Raw genomic sequence first — 24,777 nt, forward strand, 5'->3', positions numbered from 1 at the left:
CAGCTATAGGGTATTCTGCATTTTCTTTGTCCCCATCTCTTCTTCTGAAGCTGTTCCATGTTGTAAATAGCTAAATAGCCACTGAGAATAGGTGAAAATAATTCTGTTGGAGATACACGTTTGAATCCATGATCTGGATCAGGGACTTGAACTCAGGTCTCCCTACACCCAGGTAAGTGCCATAACCATTGGGCTAAAAGTTAGGTGGCCTTCTCCCCTCTGTCATTTTGTGATGCTGGGACATATTTTTATTTCTGGATTAAAAATATTTGGCACATTCATGGCAAATTTGTAAATTGCTTCAGAGCAACTGAAACTGCATTTTTGACAAATTTAGTTTTAAACGTTTTGTCCAGCTCTACTTAAGAACTTGCCTTTTTAGCCTTTTTTTTTTCTTTCTGAAAATCTTGGCCTTAAAACTAAAACAAATTGAAAACTCAGCTTCCTGTTCATAACTACAGCCATGCATTAACATTTCAACAGCGGAGTTTTCAGCTATTAAATTACATACTTGCCTCCTGTTCTTGTACCTCTTTTCAAGTATAACCATATTTGTCTTTGTAATATATTTTAAAATAGTCCCATCAGCTAATGCATATGCGGTAATGTAAGACATTCAAACTAAGTCATCTTGCTGTGGTAGAAAAATATTTCACACAATAATGAACATGATTTACCTTAATTTTTAAAATCATAGAGGGGAAAGCTCTAATAGAGACCGTAGAAGAGCCAGAAGAGGAACTAGAATGGAAAATCAGACCAGCTGAGAACAGTTCTGTAGATCTGAAGAATTTTGGATCTGGAAGCAGAAACCTTGCTAAGTAAGTAGATGATATTAACAGATAAGAAAAAAAAATCGTATGTTAATTAGTGTGTGAAATGTTTTGGACTAAATTTTCAAAAATGTACATTTTGAATGCATGCATAAAACAGGGATATGTACAGATATGTGCAATGGTGTATCTTTAGTTGTTTTGGTGCATGACTTAGTTCCACAGTGTGATTGGTGGGGTGAATAGCCTTAACGTAAGACTAATGGAATAAAACTTTTATTTGTATGTTTGGCAAAGTAGCCATTATTGAGTCCCAGGAACTGAAAAAGCAACTAGCTCCATTTTTGATAGATACTCTGGATGACATTTATAGAGGTCATGATTCACCTGTGGGCTGTTTGACTGACTGTGCTTGCAGCTGCAGCTATAAATGTCTCACTTTGGATAACTTGTGAGTCTGAGTTAGCAGAGGTTTGTCAACTAAGGTATTTCTCCAAAATATTTTACCCTTAGGAGATTTGTGGGGGATTTTTAATATTTTTCCTTATTAGAGGAATCTAGTTATGATCTAAGGAGTTTATCTTCAGTATGATTTGTTTTACTGATTGCATAAAGAAAATACATCAGCACATAGTAACCATAACAGCTTTGCAGAATGCCCGATTTACCCCATGTTACAGTATGTTACATATTGTTAAATTGGTATCAAATAAACTGTATACATCTTTCAGAACAGAAAACAAGACACAAGACACCTTGGAAGCCTCAGTGGAGTTAAAACTTCCAACGGTATCTTCAGAAGCAGAAATTTCCATACCTGGGCTAGAGAATGAGTCTAATCAAAGTTCTACTGGTGTCCTTCCTGAAAATAAGCCTTGTACTGTTGTACAGAACTTGCATGAAGTTCACTTGATACAGGTAAAAAAAAGTACTTGTATTTTTTTTAAAACATTTGATGTATTAGAAATGCCTGTTTTTTGTAAGAGGTTGTAAGAAGAGAAGTTATTTGGAGAAACTATAAAGAAGGCAATGACAATAGATGCTGCCTCCATGAGTCCTCTGATGCTGGAGCACCCACAGAAGAAATTAGTAGGTCTAAGCACTCCCCTGGCAGCCAGCCTATTTTTTTCCCACCCCTCTCCTGCAAGAACCTCCCATCTGCAGATGGCCTCTGCCTATTAACTGCTTTCCTCCCTCCCAGCACTTCCTGCCTAATGCAAATCAGCTATTTCTCTGGTGTAGGAGGCTGTAGGAGAGAGGAGGAGGAGTGGGAATGAGGTGCATTTATGGCAGAGAGTGGAAAGAGGCAGAAAAGAGGTGGGGTACAGACAGGGGTAGGGGATGAGGCCTGGGGCAGAGTGAGGGGTTGAACACCCCCTGCAGTTCTGGAGGAAGCTGGCACCTATACCAATTACATTTTTTAAAAGTTTTCATTCATTCTGGATAACTAGTTGAAACTTTAATGGCTTGTGGTATACACGACTTTAGTTTAGATGAACTAATGGACTCCTCTGGCCTCAAAAATCTCAATCCTAAATTACTTGTTCCTGATGAGATAATTTAGCCCTGAACCACTGTAATATGTACATACACAGCAGAAAGAAGCAGTCTTGGGATCTGCATGGACCCACATATATGTCCACAAAAGTATTCCAAATGATGCTCCCCCTTTGAGGTGTGCATGCTTCAGTTATGATCATTTGACTTTTTTCTCCTTAGATTGTAGCTTTAATTTTGCCAGAATGTTATGATCAGATTTGCGTTTCTATACCAACCCTGTCTCACTTGATTTAAAATTATTATTGGCCTCTTTGTGGCAAACTTTAGAGTGACAAGGTAGGTGAGGTAATATCTTTTATTAGATACTTCTGTTGGTGAAAGAGACAAACTTTCAAGCTTCTACAGAGCTTTTCAGATCAGCATGTCTATCTCACCAACAGAAGTTGGTCCAATAACAGAAATTCTTCTTCGAGTGTCCCCATGGGTGCTCCACTCTAGGTGTCGGGTCCCGCCGCGGCACTGGGACGGGAACTGACACCTAGAGTGGAGCACCCATGGGTCACATCTCGAAGAACAATTGTTACTTCACAGGGTGAGTAACTTCTTATCTCCCCCATATTATATCTTTAATGCCCCAGGACTAACATGGCTATAACACTGCACTTAAGATATTAGCTTGAAGTTTGTTGATGATGTTAATTGGCTAAAGTTTAATTAAGCAACAACCTCCTCAAAAAACAAACCTGAAAAAAACAAACTCTCCTAGTTACTCTGAGTTTCTTAAACCTTTAGGTTTTGGTTAATGAATATACTTCAGTCTACAGAGAGCATTTTACAGATCCAATAAATTGCCAAGCACTTGACTTCCTTCTTGATGCTAACAGGGACTAAATTATCATAGCTCTTTTGCTTTGCCCTTTAGCATTGGTTTAGAGCTCAACTGACTCTACCCAAGTGGAACTGAGTGGCCTCACAATACTCCACCCGTAGCAAGAGTACTTATAAAATACTATTTTTTAGCAACTTAATTTGCCTCAAAATGGAAGGGGAAGAAAGAGTGACTAAGCTCTGTGTTTTTCTCCAAGCACCACAGTGTTTCCGTAATAGGTAGGGGAATTGATGCTCTTTGCACTTCTGAGCAATCCATTAAATGAGTCAGCTTTGCAGGGTTGTTCTGTAGAAAAAGTAACTTGATTTTTTTTTAACAAACCATTGCTAGAGAGAACGAAGATAAAGTGCATAAAAGCAGAACACAATAATTCTTATAGTTAGATTTCCCAAGTGTTTCTAGTCCCTATTATTTTCACATTCTTCTATCCTAAATCCTCAGCACAGTTTGAAAAAAATCCAGAAAACTAGATAGGGTGTGGTTAAATTATTCTGCTTTGTTAATGTTTATCAAGTGTTACAAATAAGACTTCATAAAATTTTCTGTTTTCTAGAGTTGTTTGCTAGGCTTGTTAATATTTCTTATGGAATACTTTTTTCTAGACCGAAGCAGTTACACAGCAGTTTCAACATCAACATATAACCAGCACAGAAGAAACTTGTGCATACAGTTCAGGTACAATACATTTATGGCCTAAAACAGCAAAGCAATACTTGCTAGCCCAATTAGGTGTAGTATTAAGTCAGGATGTCTGGGAATTATTTTTCATAATATTTTTTCATTTTAATATGTATGGAAAAATAAAATGAAAACAAAATTAGTATGGTAGAAATACTCCTGCAAGGATGGACTAACAAATTAAGAACTTTCTATAATATTGATGTTGCTGACTTTTTATTATTTGATATTGAAGTAGTTTGAGTTAATCTGCAGATAATTGATTTTTTTTGCTATTGTGTATTTTAAATTCATGCTGTAAGTCACAGGAGAGACTTAAGTTTTGAACCATTTTTATGTTGTCAGTAAGCTTACACATTTGAATGCAGCAGAAGATATTAAGTGGATACAGACCTTTTTAGACCAAACTAAGATGAATAATAACATTCAGAACTGCTACAGTCTGAATAAGGAAAAAAAAAATCTCTGAATTAAAAATCAGATACACATACTGAAAAGGAATTATTAGTCTTGTTGCTAGATTGTAATTTACAATTTCAAAATGAGGGTATATGTGACTCCAGGCTGCTCTTTCCTCTCTATTCCTTTGTGCCTTGTTATTGCAGAAGTCTTGCAATAGGGAATCTGCTTTCAAAATATGAACTGATATAAAGAAAGTAGATTAAGAATGGAGTAGTACTTATTAAAATCAACAAAATGGAGGGATTTCTGCTTTATGTTGCAGTTGTACCTTTGTGTATATTTTAGATTGAGCTTTAATTTTCAATCTGTTCTTTCTAAGCCATTCTCCTTCACAAACTTTTTTTAGGATACTCTAAATTTAATGATAGAATGCTGCATGTAGTCTATGTGATGTGGTAGCTTGTTACATTGTAGCTCAACCTGAAGAAGTAATTAAATAACACTGATGTTTGCTAGACTTGGAAACTGATTCCTTGTCTTTAACTGTCTTGTTAAATTTACCCTTACTGGTGGCAGTTGTCTGCTATCTATCTGTTAATGTTTGACTCTTGGGGAAAAAAAAATCATAGAATCACAGAACTGGAAGGGACCTTGAGAAGTCATCAAGTCGAGTCCCCTGCCCTGATGGCAGGACCAAGCACCGTCTAGATCATCCCTGATAGGTGTCTGTCCAGCCTGCTCTAAGATACCTCCAGTGATGGAGATTTCACAACCTTCCTAGGCAATTTATTCCAGTGTTTAACCACCCTGACCATTAGGAAGATTTTCTGAATGTCCAACCTCCTTTGCTGCAATTAAAGGCCATTGTTTCTTGTCCTATCATCAGAGCCCAATGAGAACAATTTTTCTCCCTCCTCTTTGTAACATCCTTTTAGATACTTGGAAACTGCTATCGTGTCCCCTCTGTCTTCTCTTTTCTAAACTGAACAAGCCCAATTCTTTCAGTCTTCTCTCATAGGTCATGTTTTCTAGACCTTTAATCATTTATGTTGCTCTTCTCTGGACCCTCTCCAATTTCTCCACATCTTTCTTGAAATGTGATGCCCAGAAGTGGGCACAGTACTCCAACTGAGGCCTAATCACCACAGAGTAGAGGAGTAGAGCAGAAGAATGACTTCTTGTGTTTTGCTCACAACACTCCTGTAAATGCATCCCAGACTCGTGTGTGTGTGTGTGTGGTTTGTTTTGTTTGTTTGTTTGTTTGTTTTTGCAAGTGTTGTACTGTTGACTCAAATTTAGCTTGTGGTCCACTACGATCCCTTTCAGCAGTACTCCTTCCTAGACAGTCACTTCCTATTCTGTATGTGTGAAACCGATGGTCATATGGACTTCCAGAATGTTAGTATTGATGACCAATCCTACTGTAGAAGTACATCATCATAGGTTGTCTGTGGGGACTAGAACCTGGGACTTCTGCCAAAATAACAGGAATCTGCTGCTTTTACTAAAGGAGTAACTATTAGCTACTGGTGGTAGTGGTATTAGGTTCTAATCTTTATGGATAATGGATGATTTGATGGATTTAATTAGCATAGGGTACATCTACTTACTCTTGTTCTTATCTTTCTGAATGAAGCATAATGGTTGGGGTTCTCCTCAGATATATAACACAGCTCTTAATCAGCAGAAAGTTTTATTGTGAAGTAATGCTAGTTCCTCTCTTTTCTCTCTCTGAAGAGGCCAAACAGGTTTCCACAATACAGTAATTCCTCATTTAACACAGTAGATACGTTTCAGAAAATGATCGTGCTAAGCGAAAATGTGTTATGCAGGGTCAATTTTCCCATTGAAAACAATGAAAAAGGTGGGGGTTGCGTTTCAGGCGGTGGTGTCGAAGTCAATTTTCTGTTGGTGCTGAGTCGTCTCTAGCCTACACTTGTTAGCAGGTGGCCGCTGAACACAGGCAGCTGCCTTAGGACCGGGACATAAGGTTGGGGGAGAAAGGAGACTGGGTTACAGCAGGGAGGGGAGGTGTTTTGCTCTGGGGAAGGGAAGGAGAGGAGAGGGTAGGGGGATTGGGTTGGGAGTATGCCCATGTCCCTGGATGCCTCACCCCCTCTCCTCTGCCCCTGCTTGCAGGCTGGTGGCCGTTCCCCGCCGACACCCCCTCCCCTTCGCCTGATGCAATGCGGGTTCTGGCAGACCTGTCACAGGGGCATACTCCCAACCCAATCCTCCTCCCTTTCCCTTCCCCAGAGCCAAACACCTCCCCTCCCGGCTGTAACCCAGTCCCCTTTCTCCCCCAACATTGTGTCCCAGTCCCAAGGCGGCTGGCTGCTAGCAAGTGCAGGCTGGAGCTGCAAGAGCACATGCGGCTCACAGCAGCCCGGCCGAGAGAGCGGCTGACCGGAGCACTTCTGTGTTATTTCAGGGATGGTCGTGTTATTCAAAAAATGTTCCCTAACAAAAAAAAAATTGTGCTATTGCGAAAATGTGTTAAGTGGGCTCTTTTTAAACGAGTAATTACTGTACTCCCATCCTTTTCTGTCTTAAGAAACAAACTGTGAAAATCTAAGTTTAGTTGTCGAGGAGGGCATGATACAACAACAACCTTTAGAGTAATTTTCACAAAGAAAATAGTAGAGTTTAATTATCTACCTTTTGTCTCCAATACCATTTTAGTAGTGAGAGGAGATGGCAATGAATGTCCAGAGGAATCAGAGGAACAGACGTTTATTTTAACACTGGTGGAAATTCCAGCAGACTCAAGAGAGTACCAGGATGCATCTATGTCACTAGAACAAGCTTTGGAGCCATTGCTGCCAGCCCCGATACTTCTCACTCCAGTGAATACAAGCTTAGCTAATATGATGGGGGAAGAGAGGTAAATGATTACTCTACTACAAGATAAATTTGCATTTATTTCAGAGCCTCTCAAGCTAACTTATTGGAGCCTGTAAAATTAACTACAGCTGGTCCCTGAGTTACGAATGCGTTATGGACCAAACGCTTGGCTGTAACTCGGAATGGTCGTAACTTGGAACCCATTGAGTTACATTGCGACTGTGCTGTTCGTAAGCCCGGGTCGCGTTTGTAACTCAGAGCCTGCATTTACTACCGCTTTGGTCATAAGTGCGCATGGTTGTAAGTTGAGGAGGCTGTAAGTTAGGGACGGGCTGTACATTGGAACTCACTAAAGGAAAAATGCAGGAGGAACTATTACCTGGCTCACAAGACTTACTAAAATAAGTGATAGGTGATTGTTCTCAGTTCTGTCAGCAATAAATCAATTATGTAAATCTATTTTAATTAAATATTTTGGTCATGTGCCAGCAGCACCATACTTAGTTTCATTAGAATTTTTCTAGTAAAGTCAAATTCTATATTGACTTGAACATTTATGGTGAAAAATAATGCAAATTATAAATCTGAGCTCATTTATATTTTCTAAAATACTATGAATTCCATAGTTAAATCACTTTTTCCAGATTCTTAAGGATTCACCTTTGTGAGAACACTTGTAAAAATAACATAAGAAATCTTTTGTTTAATTTTTTTAATTCTGTTGATTGATAATATTTTCCTTGAATAAAGACAAACAGAAGCATATAACTGGTGTCAAACTAAGCTTACAGCAGTACATGAAAACAACAAAGAGTTTAGGAGTATGCCTGTAAAAATGATCTAATATGACTGTGAATATTTTCACATCACAGTTGTTGAAATAGGTCTCATTGCCATTAAATATTGCAACAAGATCTACACATAGTAAGTTACAGCAATATACTTGTAAGTTAAGAGGGAAATCTTCCTAAGAATAACATAGTAATACACTTTGGCAGCTTTTGACATGCTTCCTTCATGTATAGTTCTCTTCCCGTGTCACAGCATGTATGAAACAGAGCTCTTAGGCACTCAGTTGGTATTGTAAGCTCAGCTGTTAAGACTGCTCCTCATTCTGATGAAGATCTTCCCTTTGATGTAGGAGCTCCACAGCTGAGGCTCCTTCTTGAGAGAGTTTTTGCCTGTTGGCCCCTTGGTGATGACAGGCAAAATTACTGAGGGCAGTAATGGAATATGTGTCTCAAGTGTCTCTCCCCACCCCCCACTCTCCTTCTGTGGCAGGCCAGTTTTGTCCTGGTTGTTCCACAGGACTATCGTCCTTCCCTAATGGTGGCAGTGGAAATCTAGTAGAGATTAGGCTGCAAGTATAAATACCCTGAGCATCTAGAAAACTATAGTAATTGCAGTAAGATGCAGCTAATATTAATGCACAATTGATTTATATTCTCATGGAAGTAGAGTTAAATTATATTTGACAATTGCAAACATGATTATCGTAGATAAAAGATATAGCTATAATTGACAGGAAGAATGCCATTCTCCTTGGTGGTCACAGATATTACAGCAAAATGCAGATCTCAAAATATTTTTTTTGTTAGAAACTTAATTGCCCTGTTCTGCAACTCACTGTAGCAAAAACATCTAGTATGTGATATCCCACACAAAAGTCACATACTAATTCATACATGTGTTCATATATTAAGGAGAGTATGCTATTGGACTGAGATGAAAATGTACAGTTCAAGCAGAAACAAAATGTTAAAAATAAAAACAAGACCTTTAAAAAGACTGATAGAAGGTGTCATGAGAGTGCCTAATTTCTGGTGGTTTAAAAGAAACCCAAAGCTTCTATGGCTAATCATCTAAATGATAAAAGGGGTTTGAAATGATACTACTTATAGATAAGAATATAAGCAAAGATTTGTGTCTTAATCAGCTTGTAACTTTGCTGTATAAACTGCACATTTTTTTTTTATTTTGTTAAGATATTAGTAACTTTTCACAATGGTAACTTTGACATGTATTATAAATACAGCATTGGATCATTAACAGCTACAGATGATAAAGCTGCTACATCTTTAGACAACTATACAGGAACAGAAGGATTGCAGAGAGCATCAATAGAGTCATTTGCTAATTTGGGTCAGACATCCTTGAAAAGGCATGCTGTTGATCTTGAAGAAAGTGACACTCCTCCTGCTAAGCAGACTCCATCTACCTCAACAGAGGATAATCTGGCCAATACTTACAAGGTCAGATACTAATTCATAGTACGCATAAAAAGGTATTTCCTGAGAGGTATGCATTTGTACTGCTTGTCTTCAAAATAATGAATATATTAACTAGGTAAATTACCTACTTGAAATTTTGCCAAGAAGCAAAATGAAAGCTGTAAGTTGCTTTTTGTTTCAAACAGTAGGAATGATAAATACTCTAGGCTCTAGTTTTTGTATTCATTTGGGGCATGTCTTCACTACGGAGAAGATCGACCCTCTGGAGGTTGATCTTCTAGCATTCTGTTTAGCAGGTCTAGTGGCAGCCCCCATTGGCGTTCTATACTCCTCATTGTGTGAGGTGTAAGGGAAGCTGACGGGAGTGATGCTCCCATAGGCCTCTCTCAGTGTAGATGCTTCAGCAGCTCAGCTTAAGGTCAGATGAATCCAGCTATTCATTTTGCATAGCTAGATGGCGTATCTTAAGCCGACCTGCCTGGTCTAGTGTAGACTAAGCCTTTGAATATACTCATGGGCTCTGTTTTCCATAGTACTTTCTATGTGACGTACTTTGTGTTCCTACTAATTGTTTCTGTGGGTTTACCCACTTTCAGGTTTTGTTTTTCTTATTTTGGTGGTGTGCTTGCAGCAGGAGAAGTTTCAGGTATATACTGGTCATTTAGCTGCTTTGTTTCAGGGAAAGGAGCTTCATGATTCTTGGGAAAAAATCATTACAGGAAAAAGCTATGTGGCTAAGAATGTCCCCAGCCGTCTTTACTAGGGGAGCTGGACAAATTTCCTATCCTGTGCGGTAACCAAATTATTGGGAGTAACTTACATGTATTTTTGCTGTTAAGTACAGTATTTTTGGAGGTGTGGAAAACTCTACACTAAGATTTCAATGGCTCTAGTGGGAACTTTGAAAATTCCCCCTGCACCTTCCTTGCTCTTATATTTTCTGAACTGGAGGCCCTTGTCATGACTACTCTGATAATTCCCCAAAAGCCTGCTTTTCAATAACACTAGAGTTCACAAGTGACATGAGGTCCCATCATGTTCTTGAGAGTTAAAGATGTTTTTCTTCCTATTGTTTGTCCTCAGCTGTAAATGTACAATATTTTTATTTCTTACTAGCTTTCATAGTGCACCTTCTTTGAAAAGAGAAATTGACTTTTAAATGTTTTTAATACAGGACTCTTCACTTAAATCAACAAATGCTCCAAGGAAAATTGCTGGTAGGTGAATCATTGAGATCTAATGCATATGAAGTATCTTGTAAATGGTAGTTAAAATTGACATTTTGCAAGCTAATTCTACCTGTGGCCATTTACTCATTAAGGGGAAAATATCTACCATTCACTCAAGTTTCAAATACCTGCATTGGGATTAGGCGTCTGGCAAAATTTTATATATTCATGTTGTTATTCCACTGGTTACAAAAATAGTACTATAGTTGGAGCTTTAAATAAAGGTAGCTCTTAAAGTTTATCTTAATTTGCTCATTAATGATATTGGGTTTTAAAAAAGCCTAAAAATTAACCAGCAAAAATGCCTCAGACATATATAGAAGAAAATTCTATATTCAGTATACTCGTTAGGAACTTGTATATACAGTAGGGGTGGGGAACCCAAGGCCCAAGATCCAGATTTAGTCCCCGGCTTGCCTGGATCTGGCCCTCCTCCCCATAGCAATGGAGAGCCCATGCTGGCACTCCAGTCCCTGCTGCCTCCTGCCTGCCTGATTTTTCTGTGGGTCAGCAGTCCCCAATCCATAAAAGGTTCTGCACACCAATATAAAGGCCAACAGAAAGCTCTCAAATACAGAGCAAAGGAGAATGATTTAATTAGCTGACAAGGTTAGGAATTTCATTTAGTACTTGTCAAAAGAACATACCTCTTAACAAGACAGCACCAACAGACATATACATACTAAATTACTGTCAACTGGAGGAAGAGTTGTTATATCATTACTTAAATACTGGAACAAAACTGTTCAGTTAACTTAAACAAGAGAGATCAGAAAACTAAGCTCTTAAATTGGCAAATATTTTTTTGCTACACTTTGGACCTCTCTGGTCCCGCACCTCGGTACCTGACTGGTCCTGAAGGAGGCAGTTAGCCAGACCAGGGGAGGTCGGCCCCTCTGCTGATGGACTCCGGGCTCTTCTGGGACCTGTCTGCAGGTCATCAGGCTCCCCTGCCCCTGGGCCACTAGGGTCCCGTGGCTCAGCAGTCCAGAAATATCCATGGCCCAGTTGGAGCAGAGAGTCTAGGACCAGAGATGGTCAACCTGTGCTAAATTTGCTGTTTTCTGTTTGGCAAATGTTTCCTCATGTTTGGAATGGAACAATGAACTGTAGTATGCCAAACTGTCTTTGTGCATTTGTAATTCTAACCAGATCAGGATAGGCCCTGTCTTAGCTGTTATGATATCCCAGCAGATAGAACACAATGTTTTTATGTGGGACCTCATAAATATAGTGGAGATGCCCTATTTTTAGTATCGCTGTAACCAAATAAAGAATCAGAATCATACCGGGCTTGATCTAACATTTGGATCTAAAAATATTTAAAAATCAATGGGAAGACTTTCAATGGCTTCAGTGGTTCTGAATTGGGTCTATAGTTTGCATGCACAAAAGGCATTCTGTCAGAAATTATAGTCCTTCTCTACACAACTTAACAACTGTGATTTTATTTTTCGTTACTGGTTTGGTTACAGTAACCTCATTACTGGAAATATGTGAATATATTAGAGGGGTTTCCAAGAAGAACAACTGAAAAAAAGAACAGGAGACTAGAGGGACTGATGTCTGAGGAAGATTTTTAAAGCCTTTTCTTAGTTAAAAGGCTTAACTGAAAGAAGGATTAGCCTACAAATATTTGAAAGATGGAAACAATAAAGACATAACATTTGAGCTAATGCGAAGAGAAGGGATGTAATTGTAAAAACAGTGGGATGAAATTAAGGGGAAATGGTAGATTGAATTGTAGATTGTGAGATTTGTTTAGCACTTTAAACTTGTATAGGGGATTTCAGAGTACTACTTTAAAGTTTTGCAGTAATCTCCCAAAAGAAATTTTGAAAGCCTATATCTTGGAAAAATTCAAGATGACTGAGGCAAGCCCTAGAAAGTATAATAGGGAGCATTCTGCCCTGGCTGATACAGATTGCATGACCTAATTTATCTTTTCCAATTCTAATTATCTGTGTGAAGGTAAGGTTTTCAGGCCCAAAATATGATCTATTTCTAAAAGAAAATTTGAATGTGACGGGATCCCCCTGGGATGCATTCAGGGGGATCTGTGTCCCCTTAAATCTCTCCAGCCTGGGTTGTGTGTCTCATACATTTCCCATTTATGCGTAATATTAATTTTTTCACTTAAAGGGAAAACTTCTGGAAAACTGAAAACTTCAAAGAAGAAAAAAAGACCTACCTCTACAGTTGTGTCTAAAACTTCAGAAAGAGGGCAATCTGAATCCTTTCAGAATTTAGGAACTGTACTGCTTGAAGAGTCAGCATGCAAGTGTTCTGATGAGTTGGTGTCAGGAAAGGAACAGGAGGGAAAAGAAAAAGAAACTGAGCAAGAAAGCTCTCTGGATATTTGTGCATCTGGACATTTGGGACACGTTGAAAGCCCAGCTGCCTCTTCAGGAACCCAGATGCCAAGGTACTTCTGAAGCACTTGTTCTCATCTTTTCATACTGCAGACCCCCTTCTTATCAGGACTTGCATATGGTAGTCCTTCTACTTAACATCGTGGGAAGGGCAAGGTAGTTGTGATTCCAGGTTTAAAAACCCTTATACTAGAACATTGTCCGTACTTTTCCTCAGCAAAAAACTAGAAAGGCTAGATGGATCACTTGTAAGTATTCTTAGGGTGATTAGAGGTCTCATTTTGAAGCCCTCTTGGAGGTGTCCTGACTTCTTAAAAATAAGCAAATTGTCCTACATTTTCTATCCCTCTCTCCATGCCCCCCATCAGTAGAGACAGGTCCAGCTGTTAGCTGGATCCTGGCTTGCCAGCTGCCTGCTCACCAGCAGTGAGTGAGGGAGGTTCAGTGGCCAGTAATGAAGGTGGGTGTACAAGGCTGGTGGTGGGGTAAAGTTGCAGTGTGCAGAGCTGGCTGCTCCTGTCATGATTATGAGGGTTAGCCAGCAGCCTGGGGATTAAGGGGTTAACTACACCTAGCCAGGTGGAGTGACCAGTAGGAATGTAGGTGGGACTTTCAAACTGGGACAAAGGAATTTGGGTTTTTTCCTTTATTTTGGCCTGTGCTTCTACTTCCATTCACCTTGTCTCCGCTTTTATTGCTGCTAGCTTCTCCAGATGTTCTGGTTGGGCATGCTTCTCCTCGGCCTCTTGTGCTAGCCTTGCCTGGTGTTCTTGTTCCTCACACTCAGTTTGTGCTCACCTCTTCTCTATCCGTAGGATAAGCTCAACCTCTTTCTGAGTTAGAGATCTGCCAACTGCCTTACAGGCAGCTTCCCATAGAGAAGGCAGAGGTGAGGGAGGAGCAGCGCGGCTATACATTGCTCCTGCCCTCTCCTTGGGGTATGAGTCTGTCCTAGAGCTGGACATCCTGTCTTAACTATCCTAGCTATCCAGTTGTCCCGAAAACTAGAAAAAAAACCCAAAACTGGTTGGGATGGTCTGTGTTTGGCTTAAGCTTCTGTCTGCCTCTCCTCGAGGCCCCACAGAAACAAAAGAAAGAGGGAAAAAAAGAAGAAAAACTGCAAAGCTTGCAACTCAAAGAAAAACCTGTGTCCTTTTAAAAATCCTGGGTTCTCAAAATAATCCCACTGCTATGCCACCATGTCATGGCTCCTTCCCCACTCTGGCATGATAAATGCAGAAGTGGAGACCAGTAAGTGTACCCCAAAGCCTTATCTACCAGGCTTTGGTATAAAACTTCCCCAAAAATCTTAAAAAACCTAGATTTTGGGATTAAAACTTCTGCTGCCACCACCCAAATATTGATAAAGAAATCAGGGGAAAGATCATTTGGGAAATCTCACCCCTATTATAAAAATCAGGACACACAAGTAACCAATACCAGGTTAATAAAAAGAAAAGAGAAGACTTTTATTATTACAACAATATTCCTGTTGCAGGCATAATGACTAGATGGGAAGGTAACAAAATATACTCATGGAGAAACTCTATGGGCCTAGAACTTAGTTACAAAGAAAAGCCAAAACATCTTTTAAGCAGTGCCAGACATCAGATCCCATACTCAACCCTTAAAACATTAAAGCCTAACGAAACTACCTAAACTTTACCCTATTTACAGAAAATGAAGAATGGTGTCTTGGAGAGAGAGAGACATGCTTGTCCCTCTCTGTAGCTGTAGAGAACACACCCAGAGAGACAAAAGGGAGAAAGGAAAAAACCCAAATTCCTTTGTCCCAGTTTGAAAGTCCCACCTACATTGCTACTGGTCACTCCACCTGGCTAGGTGTAGTTAACCCCTTAATCCCCAGGCTGCTGGCTAACCCTCATAATCATGACAGCTCCTCTTACTGGTCTGGCAGCATCACTCCCTCTGTGTGCTTACTTTGACAGTGGGGCCCCACCTCCTACTTCCCATCCCATTTGTGACCAGCACTGGCCATGCAATCCGAGCTGTAATGGCTGCTGAGAGTGGGCAGGTGCCAGGAGGCAGCCAGTTACATGTTGCCTCTGTTGCCCTTTATATGCTCCTCCTTTCACTGTCCCCTTTGCTTTGCCCCTTCGCATACATGCACACAGACACACCCCAGCCCTGCCAGTTCTCCATGTTACCCCTAGCAGAGTGTGTCCCACTCCATGCTGTGCAGAAAACCAGCTCCTGGTTAGAGTGCTTTGCTTACCAACAGCCTGGATAGCAGGCTTCTTCCTTTCTTCCCCACTGCCTCTGGCTGGCTAGTACCCCACCAAGAAAAGCTCAAAACCCAGGGCACTGGCCAGAAGGAGCCAAGCCTTGCATGTGCTAAAGCCCTGCATAACACTGACACAAGGATACTCCTTCACCCCTCAACTAAGCTCAGAATGGTGCGAGAATCGATTTCCAGTCTCTTTGCATCCTGACAGTGCCACAGCAGCCCCCTTAGCACCATCTTCTCCTGCTCCAAGGCAATGCAGAGTTGCCCCATACTTTAGGCACCCTTCCCTAGCTGCCCAGGTTCAATTAAGCCCTTGCAGTCAGGTTCCTCTGGTTCTGGTACACAACATAATGAATCCTTAGAGCTTAATGCTTGCCTGCCTGTGCTGTAGCTGGCAGACAGGAAGTAGGTGGGTTATGTCACTGCCCAGCAGCAGCCTGGAGCTATTAGCTGCCTTTTGGCACTGTGCAGGCAGGAAAGGACAAGCTGCCTCCAACCATGGGAACAGAGGGCAGGGGGAGAGAGGGAGAAGAGATGAACTCTGCAAAGACATGAGCCAGGTCATCCCTTCCTTCTCTTCCCTTCCTCCCATGGCTGGAAGAAGCTCCAGTACCTTTCCTCTTGCACAATGATGAAAGGCTGCTGCTGGCCACATTCTGGTGTGAACCCTAGCAGAAATCTAGAGAGGGAGCATATGACCCTGTAAACACCCCCCCTCCCTACTGTTGCCTTGGGGAGAAACAGTAATAGGTAACAGGAGAAGCGGGCCCATCCCGGGAGCCAGGCATGGAACGCAGAGAGCACCAGGCAAGGAGGGTCAACTTAGCTGGTCACCCTCCCTGTATAAGAGAGGGATATGAGTGTGTGAGTGTGTCACCCCTTCCACATGTGAATCCTAAAGCCTTACAGATAAGGTAAATGAAATACTGTGTAGTTGGATTTTTTTTTTAATGGGTGCAGTCAACCTGATGTTAATTTGAGGAGTTTTACTGCATAGCTTTGACTGATTAGTGCTGAACTCACTTGAATGGGAGTAATTTTACCACGTCCTGTATTTAGTATAGGGAAATATAGTCCCTCTACACTATTACCACTCAATGACTAGAATATGTAATCAGTGATGATCCATTCTGTTTCATGCTTTTTCTGGTAGTATGCCTCAGTGAACAGATATTTGAATCCCTTGTCTACTAAGTATTTGGCTTCTTACACAGTGGCTTTTTTTGTGATGTAGACTCCCCAAGTCTCCAAATGCTAGTGAACAACTAGATTAGTAACTTTTTTTATAAACATTTATTTTAAATACCCCCTTCCTGTGTTGTTATATACAGTATAAATGTACCTGCTTTGTTAATTTTTTTTTCAGTTAAGTGTTCGTGTACTCAGTCTTTAGAGCTATGTTAAGACATAACACTGCCCTATAGAGTTTACAGTCTAGACAACAAACAGAAGATGCAGCATTACTTTTTTTTATTGCTTCATATGTTCCTTTTTATATCTTTTGATTTACCTTTCCCCTTATGTTTAGTTCTGTTCCTCTAACTATCACTTATTTACTCAGCATTTTATTCTACCTACAGTCATCTGTTTTTGTAATCCTCTGTTTTTTCTTGTCCTAGTACCTTTTACTGTTACCTATTGACCCATGATTTCGCCTCTCATATCATCATTGTTGTGAGCAGAGTTTAGTTGTTGCTTATTTGTATTCTAGTGTCAGTCACAGATGTAAGTGATATTCATGCATAATCTTCAGAGATTAGTCTACAAAATGTTTCTGGGCTTTTGCCCCAGATTTTTTTGTTTCCGAATTAACATGAACAGTTCACTGTGACTGGTTATCCTGATGTTGATAGAGTGAAGATCTGGTGCAGGTCCTGTTGCAAGGAGTGCCTTCCTTCTGAATTCTGGGACTCTTTCTAGGTGCCCTTGGGAGAGGAGGATTCCACCCTCACGTGATGCATTAGTGGAGGCCTGTGAAAAGGAGTTTCCTGTTCTTGTGGCAAGAAGCTGTCCGATCTCCTTTGCAGCTGTTTCTTTTGCCAGGGGATCTGAGAGCTTACATTGCCATTCTTGAATATGAGAGACGGGCTCCAGCTTTCATGTTGTGCTGGCATGGAGGCTGTTGAAGACTTTTAGGGTATGTCTACACTACCACCACAGTTCGAAGTAGGGTGGTTAATGTAGGCAACCGAAATTGCAAATGAAGCCCGGGATTTGAATTTCCCGGGCTTCATTTGCATCTTGCCAGACGCCGCCATTTTTAAAGCCCCGCTAGTTTGGACTCCGTGCCCGCGGCTACACGCGGCATGTAGTAGGTAGTTAGGATTAGGCTTCTGTGCTATTTAAGTCATCTGGTAAATTTGTGGTATTTTCCAATTCAGAAAATAAAAAAACAAAACAAAAAAAAAAGATGCAAACAAAACAGTTCCTGATTTGATTAACTTGTTCCAAATGCTTTATTTTAGAATGTTTATTCATACTCCTATAATTCAGAAATGTTTGCTATTAGATTGTAAGTCATACTCTCATTAAATAGAAACAGGAGTTCTACTCCTATTTCATTAAGCAAGCTGCTAGTATTATATAAATCTTGAAGCTCTGTTAATTTTTGTTTTGAATAGGGCTGGCCGAAGACCTCTGGGGTTTTTATCTTTAATTTGTAAATCAAGTAATGCTGAACCTGGAGAGGATGCTAAAGGGAATAGACAGAGACTCCGAAAACCTCTCATAGCTGCCTCAAGTCGAAGTCTGAAAAAAACAACTCCATCTACTGAGAACACTACAGACACTCAGGAGTCCTGTTCCTTTCCCTCTACGAGCTTGCCATCCTCTGCTGAATGTGAGAATATAGGCAGTGCTGCAGTTCAGGTACATATGGTTACCTATGAACATCGTGTCTGTATGAAATATAAAGCACTAATAGGGGACAACCATTTGTGTGTGTGAAGTGTTCACTGTGACTTTTCTTGTAGAATTGTGGACTTCCTTTGCTTATCTGTACGTCAAAAAATTGAACAAAATTACTATGGTGAATGATAGGATCAAACAAACCACAATTATATGCCATTTTTTTATATGTTGGAATCTACTAGAGCAGTGATTCTCAAGCTAGGGACATCCAGATGGTCTGCAAGTTATGTCTGGGACTGATCAATTCTCCTTCCCTCCTACTGCTTCCTGAGTGCTGCAGAACAGCCGTTCAGTGGCATGGAGGAAGCACTGGGAGTGAGAAGGGAGGAGCAGGAGTGAGAAGAGATGGAGTGGAAGTGGTGCCTTGGAAGAGGGAGTGGAGTGGGAACAGGTCCTGGGACTGAACAGGGGTTGAGCACCCCGAAGGAAAATTAGGAGCTGGCTAGGGGGTCCACGAAAACATTTAAATCAAAATGGGGATCCCTAGGTTGCTAAAGTTTGTGAACTGCTGTCTTAGAGCAAAGTTCCGATAACAAAAGTCATCTTAAATTTTGACATTTTTCTCCCAGTTTTAGCCTTCACTTCTATCTTAAATCAGGAATTCGAGGTCACTGTTTTGAGCACATAAGGTGGAGAGCAGACCCAGGGAACTGATCACATCTGTCTCTGAAAATTCCCCATTTGCTCTTTACCTAAAGGAGACAGGTGTTTGGTTTCATGTTTCCTGGAAAGTGTAGTGGGAACCATAACTGAACAGTTAAAAATGCAGTTGCTTGATTTCATCCCATCTCATTTGTACTGTTTTTCCTCTCCTTAAGGAGGAAATTATGTTAGTTAATATTAAATCTCCCCAGTTCTCTTGTTCTGATCTCTGAAGGTCATTTTACATTTTCCTCATTAAGCAAACCTGAAACAGGACACTTATCCCAACATAATATTACCTTTTTTTTTTTTTCCATACCTGTGTGAAATGAGTTTTGTTATATGCACCAAATTATTGAGGTAATATGCTGATCTGTACCACCAATAGAAACAAAAAGATATGTATATGTATTTTTTGTAAGTTACCATATGGATAATTTGTTCAGCAAGGACAGGCTAGACATTTTGGAAATAACTAGAATTAAGTTAAGCTTGAGAGAGAAATGAAAATTATTAAATGAACAGACTAGTCAAAAACTCAAATAATAGCACTTTGAAAGAATAATTGCAGGAAGTAACAATAATACAAGTATATGCTGGGAGGAAGTAAATGTGACTCTGTGTGTGACTGTGATTGAGACATGCATTGCCCCTTCAAGTAAATTGATAGCCTGCCTGGCAGGACCTCCCCAGTGCAGCTGCAGTGCATGGGGAAGAAGTGTATGTGTATATACAGCATCATCTTGAGTTCTGGGAGAAGTGGAGCAGCTTCCTCCTGTTCTGAGTTTAGTCAGAGGACTAAAACTCAAAGTATCTGAAGTGTAGAGTCCTGGCTGACAGATCTGATGTGAAGCTGTGCGCTGATGGAGAAGTCAGGCCATTGCCCCAGTCCCAGACAACGTGGACCCACGGTGGGAGAACACGTCTCCCAGACTGCATTCCTTACTGAAAGGGGCCCCCCCTTTTTTTTCTTTTACAAAATACCCAGCCCTCACTCTCCACCAAAAGAGGATTTGTAGAGTTTTACGAAGCTGCAGATATCCACTTTATATCCACAGGTATCTGCAACAATGGATGCAAAATTTTGTATCTGTGTGGGGCTCTACAGCTCTATGGAGGTTACTGTCTTGCTATTGTTTACACGTCAGTTAAAGCACAGAATTTCAGATGATGGCAAAATGAAGCCCAATTGGTGGAGCCTCACTAAAATCCTGAGCGCTACTTTTTCTTTGCAGCCCTATGATTTGCTGCTATGTTGCCCTTTTGAGTAGATCAGTACATAGTTTCAGCAGTTTCCCTCTGTTCCCTGTCACACCTCTGACATCACTTGGCAAAGATGGGGTACATGGGCAGAGAGAGGGGCCTGACATCAGCATGCCCCCTTCCTCCCCTCCTTTGCAAAGCAATTAGGAGGCTCTGGGAACAGCTCCAAGTCTGAAGGCAGGAGCAGCACAGCAATAGGTGGAGGGACAGTTAACTTGTGCAGCACTTGATATCTTACTGGGCAGCTGCCCAGCCACACAATTTAGAGGGAACTTAAGGATAATTGTTTGAAACCCCTATTTAATCCCTAATAAATTGTCCCCGAAAGGTTTTGGAGGGTCACCTTAATCAATTGTCTTGCCAACATTTCCCACTAACTTGAATGTCGTTTCTGACAAAACTGAGAGTAAAAAGGTCTCTAGGCTTTTATTTGAAAATGCTAAAGCCCTCAAAGTCCACACAGTTTTTATTACTTGACAATATGTTGAGCTTGTTACCAAGTGAACCATATCTGATTACATCTTGCTGCAGCAGCCTGACAACTATGTTTTGAAGGTTATACCATCTCACGTTTTGTATTTCAGAACATGTACTACTACTTGTCTGCCTCTGGCTTGTGTATGTCAATGAAATTTGCAAATCAGCCACATGGTCTTCTCCTGTACAAATGTTGCTTATGTTACAAATGTTAACCCCTGTTGCTTATGTATTATAATATTGCAGATCTCATTTCTGTTATTACCTTACCAGAAATAGCATGTGTGTCTAGGAGCTGTGAAAATTTGTACATCTGTCTCAGAAGTAGGAATGTTAAATATTGGTTAATTGAATAGTCGATTAACTTCAAGGATTTTTATCAGTTACTCGACTATTATATAGTCCCTGGGGGTAGGACTGGCAGCCAGTGTGCTCTGGCTCAATTCCCAAGGAGCTCCCTGCCACTCCATGCTGTTGCCTCTGAGCAGCAGCAGCACACAGTTCCAGGTGGGAGCTGGTCTGCAAGGTGAACCAGTTTTAAAAACCAGCTCCCCTCTTGGACCAAGCTGCCTGTCATCCTGCGCTGCTGCCTCACATACAGAGTCAGCCACACAGGGTAACAGCAGCCCGTGTCGGGGGGGAGGGATGATCTGAGCTCCCAGACCCAGCATGAGCTGGAACTGAGCTGGGCTGTCTGCCCACCTGGCTTCTAATAGACTTTTAAACAAAGAGCCATTGTGGGGGTAGGTCCTGGATCTGGCACAAGTTGGGACTGAGCCAGGCTGCTGGCGAGTTGGCTAAAATTTAATAGCGGTGGAGGGGAGGAGGAAATGCACGTAGTCTATAGCATTAACCGATAAGCGTTTGCTTATTGGTTAATCAGTTAATTAACTACACTATTACATCCCTACTCCAGGAGCATGGATTCAAGAGTAGAATTCCATTACGTTGTAGATTTTTAAAGAATAAATATTACAGATAATAGCTTAATCAGATAAAATCAATCCATCCAACTGCATAAATGAATTGGAGATTTTGAGGATGATTGTACTACAGTTTTGCTTGGTTAATGTCAGATTATTTGCCAAAACAATTTTGATTGCGGAAATAATTATATTAACAGTTTGTACATAAGATGAGGCACAGATTCATGAGAGAGACAGCAAATCTCAGTACATGTTAAAACTTGTAAGTGCAGCTTTTTTTTTTTCCTTAGATTTCTTCTGAGTCTTCTGAGAAACAAGCTTCTTGTGCTAAAGGACAGGAGAAAGAAGAGGAGCCAACCAGAATCTCGGAATATTTTTTCAGTGATATCTTTATGGAGGTAGATGATTCAGAATAAAGCTCTAGATTCTAAGAATTCAGTGCAACAATGGAACTGTGTATAGATGGGTTGCTGTGAATTCTCCTTTTTCTTCCTTGGTCTTAATTTATTTCCAGACTCACTAATGGAGAATAACAAGCACTGTTGGAGAAGAAAATCATTTCCCCCCTCATTCTGGGTAATCTGAGCATTTTCAAACATGTCAGAACTAGATTGGCATGATGAGACTGAACAGCAGCTGTTGGTTTACATAACTTTTCTACAACCAGCTTAGGGACATGACTACCTTCAAGAAGTGCAATGAATAAATGACTATCCACATGCCAATATCCCTTCAAATCATAATGCTGAAGCTTTTGGGGCTCATTATTACAACTTATTTGCTATACTTCTTTTTGTGAAGTTCCACTGCAGGAAGGAGAATTAATCTTCATATTTATCTCTGTAGATAGATAATCAATTCGAAAAGATTAGTGTTGTAAATACATAGAGAAGTTTTCTATTGTTGGTTATTTTATAGACTTCTCCAAAGTATGTATATTTGTAATGACAAATTCACAGATACATAAGCTTAAGGTCATCATTGGAAAGCAGAATGTTTAATCCCTTTTAAATGTACAGAGATAAACATGAAAGACTATTTATTTAATTTTAATGTATTAAAAGATGCTATCCCATGTTAGTCCTTCATCTATCTGATTTGGGGGTAAGGAAAAGATGGACAGATGTCCAATTGTAAATGCGGATTTCTTTCTAAATTAAATATTTAATACAATAGACTGGATTCTGCTCATGCACTGTCTTTATATATTCATATAACTCCATTGATGTAATTTATACTAAGGAAATTCCAATTAAGAGTAAAGGTGAGCAGATTCGAACCTAGAACTATTGAATGAGGTAGTTTTGAGGATTTGCCACTTTTGAAACCTTTAACTCATAAAGGTTTTCCTCCTATTTCGTGTTTGTTTTTTGTCCCCCCAGTGCTGAAATTTAGTTTTAGGATGGTATTTGATTTGTCACATGAAGACTAACTTTCACTTATGTAATGAGAAAAAATTGCCATGAGGGGTTAACAGAGTCACATGGTCTCAATTCTTCAAAAATCAGGAATTATTCTAAAAGACAAATACATTTTCATTCTTAAATTCTTGACTTTTTGAAATAGTAAGTAGGTATTGAAAATTAGACTTAGGTAAAAATCTGCATTTTTTTCTTTGATTAAACATTCACCACTGGAAATCAAGGATGAAAAATAGACTTTCAGAAAATGGGATTTACACAATGTCCCATATGTCAAGATGAGTATGTCACAAATTTAGTTCCATATTAATTCTGAACAACCTCTTCAATGCAGTTATTTAACTCGAGCTTTATTTGCCACAGCTCAGTCAGTAATGCTTAGTGTATGTTTGTTTATAGGTAGAAGCACAACCTTAAGATAATTTGTATTTTAGTGCATGGATCTGGCTTCAACTAAAATGATTCTTAATGAGTTAAAACATTTTCTAAATTGAATATTCAAACTATTTTAAAGATTATTTTGCCACCCTCTGCAAAAACAAACAAACAAAAAAAAATCTGTAGAGGTGGTGGTGATTTACTAGCAAATCCATAATTATTTCCTAACTATAATTATCAGATTCCCCTTGAGTCACTAGCTGAGACTTGAATTTTTATCCTTTCAGAAGTTATTTTTTTGACTTAGTTTCTAAAAGAGCCCTCAAGACTTGAATAATAAGCAAAAATAGCCCAGCTGTTAGGAATCATTAAACTAGAAGCTCAGATAGCTTGTTTTGTAGCATCCAAATGTGAGAAGCAGTTAGTTTTAATGCTACAGTGGAAAGGGAAAACTGTCAAACAGAATATTTTCCTCTGTTTTTCAAGTAAATGACAATTGGAATTCAAAAAATGACTGTACAAATTGATCCAATCTCATGTCCAGTTTGAGATGAATGTCTCACGGTTTGACAATTTATTTTAATTTGAAATACCCATATTTGTGTTTTTTCTCCTTCTATGGTAAACATTGCAGTAATATAATAACACTGAATACATGTAGCTAAGGCTAATGTGCATATTGTAGAGTCTGGTTCTTGTATGCAAATATTTTGTTGTTACATTGGGCTTGTTGCATTTTAGAATTAGATAAAGCAGCTATATCACCCCCACTGATACATTCTCAAAATGATTTGTGGAGGAGGATGCTATAAAATAATGTATTCTAAGTACCTGCTAAAGCAGTACAGACTCATTCATAGTATGTCAGATGCAATTCAAATGACAAGTTAAAAATAATTTGTATGTCATAAATGATAATCAGAGACAGCAAAATGTATTGTGCCTTATTTATCCCTGTGAAATAGAAGGGACAACGGACTTTTTTTTTTTTAAACAGCAAACCATGTGTGTTTTGTTACAAGTATCTTTTGAAGTGAATCACATTTCTGTAATGTGTGTTTTCCGTGCTGGAATGAAAGTTGTATAAGTCATAGCGATGGAAGGATACAGAACAGCACCCTATGTTAAGTTGCACTGATCAATGGCTTATCATTTCTATTAAGATGTGGCAAAGGACTGCTTTCCTTGACGTGTTCTTTCACTGACACTGTAGGAATATTGTTCACGTGTAAGCTTTTGGATTCAAAGAAACAGTCTGTTCTATATGTAAATTATGTGAATAAATACTTTTATATCACTTGTGTATCTGATCTCACTTGATCTAACTCAGCTTTTAAAAATAAACAAGTTTATAAAGAGCCAAAAAAAGACATTTTTAAAGGTAATGAGTTGAATGGCTCAGGTTCTCAAAATAGTAAAAATGCTATGTTTTGCTCTCTGTTCTTTATTGCAACATTTTACTTACATTATTATTATGGTTGGTGAATAGATTTTGCAACCTTCTTTTAATTGCCTTTTTTTTTATTTTGAAAACTTAAGCTGTGAATGGAAAAACTAAATTTAGAGCCTGTGATTAGCATGAAAAATGTTCTAA

The 24,777-nt window shown here is 39.6% G+C and overlaps 1 protein-coding gene across 3 annotated transcripts in view; it reads left to right on the plus strand.

Moving 5' to 3' along the window:
• The window catches only part of BDP1 (BDP1 general transcription factor IIIB subunit), a 92,172-nt gene extending 67,692 nt beyond the window's left edge, over nucleotides 1-24,480 (plus strand). For all 3 annotated transcript variants that reach the window (XM_075932237.2, XM_075932239.2, XM_075932238.2), the window contains exons 34-42: nucleotides 698-821; nucleotides 1,505-1,691; nucleotides 3,765-3,837; nucleotides 6,925-7,126; nucleotides 9,122-9,338; nucleotides 10,492-10,534; nucleotides 12,689-12,971; nucleotides 17,788-18,034; nucleotides 21,675-24,480. In XM_075932237.2, coding sequence (XP_075788352.2) covers nucleotides 698-821; nucleotides 1,505-1,691; nucleotides 3,765-3,837; nucleotides 6,925-7,126; nucleotides 9,122-9,338; nucleotides 10,492-10,534; nucleotides 12,689-12,971; nucleotides 17,788-18,034; nucleotides 21,675-21,800 — 1,502 coding nt within the window. In that variant the 3' untranslated portion in view covers nucleotides 21,801-24,480. The remainder of the gene's footprint in view (nucleotides 1-697; nucleotides 822-1,504; nucleotides 1,692-3,764; nucleotides 3,838-6,924; nucleotides 7,127-9,121; nucleotides 9,339-10,491; nucleotides 10,535-12,688; nucleotides 12,972-17,787; nucleotides 18,035-21,674) is intronic.
• Nucleotides 24,481-24,777: the final 297 nt, after the last annotated feature.

Source organism: Pelodiscus sinensis, chromosome 6 (genome assembly GCF_052426305.1).
Source record: "Pelodiscus sinensis isolate ZL-2025 chromosome 6, ASM5242630v1, whole genome shotgun sequence".
Lineage (NCBI taxonomy): Eukaryota > Metazoa > Chordata > Testudines > Trionychidae > Pelodiscus > Pelodiscus sinensis.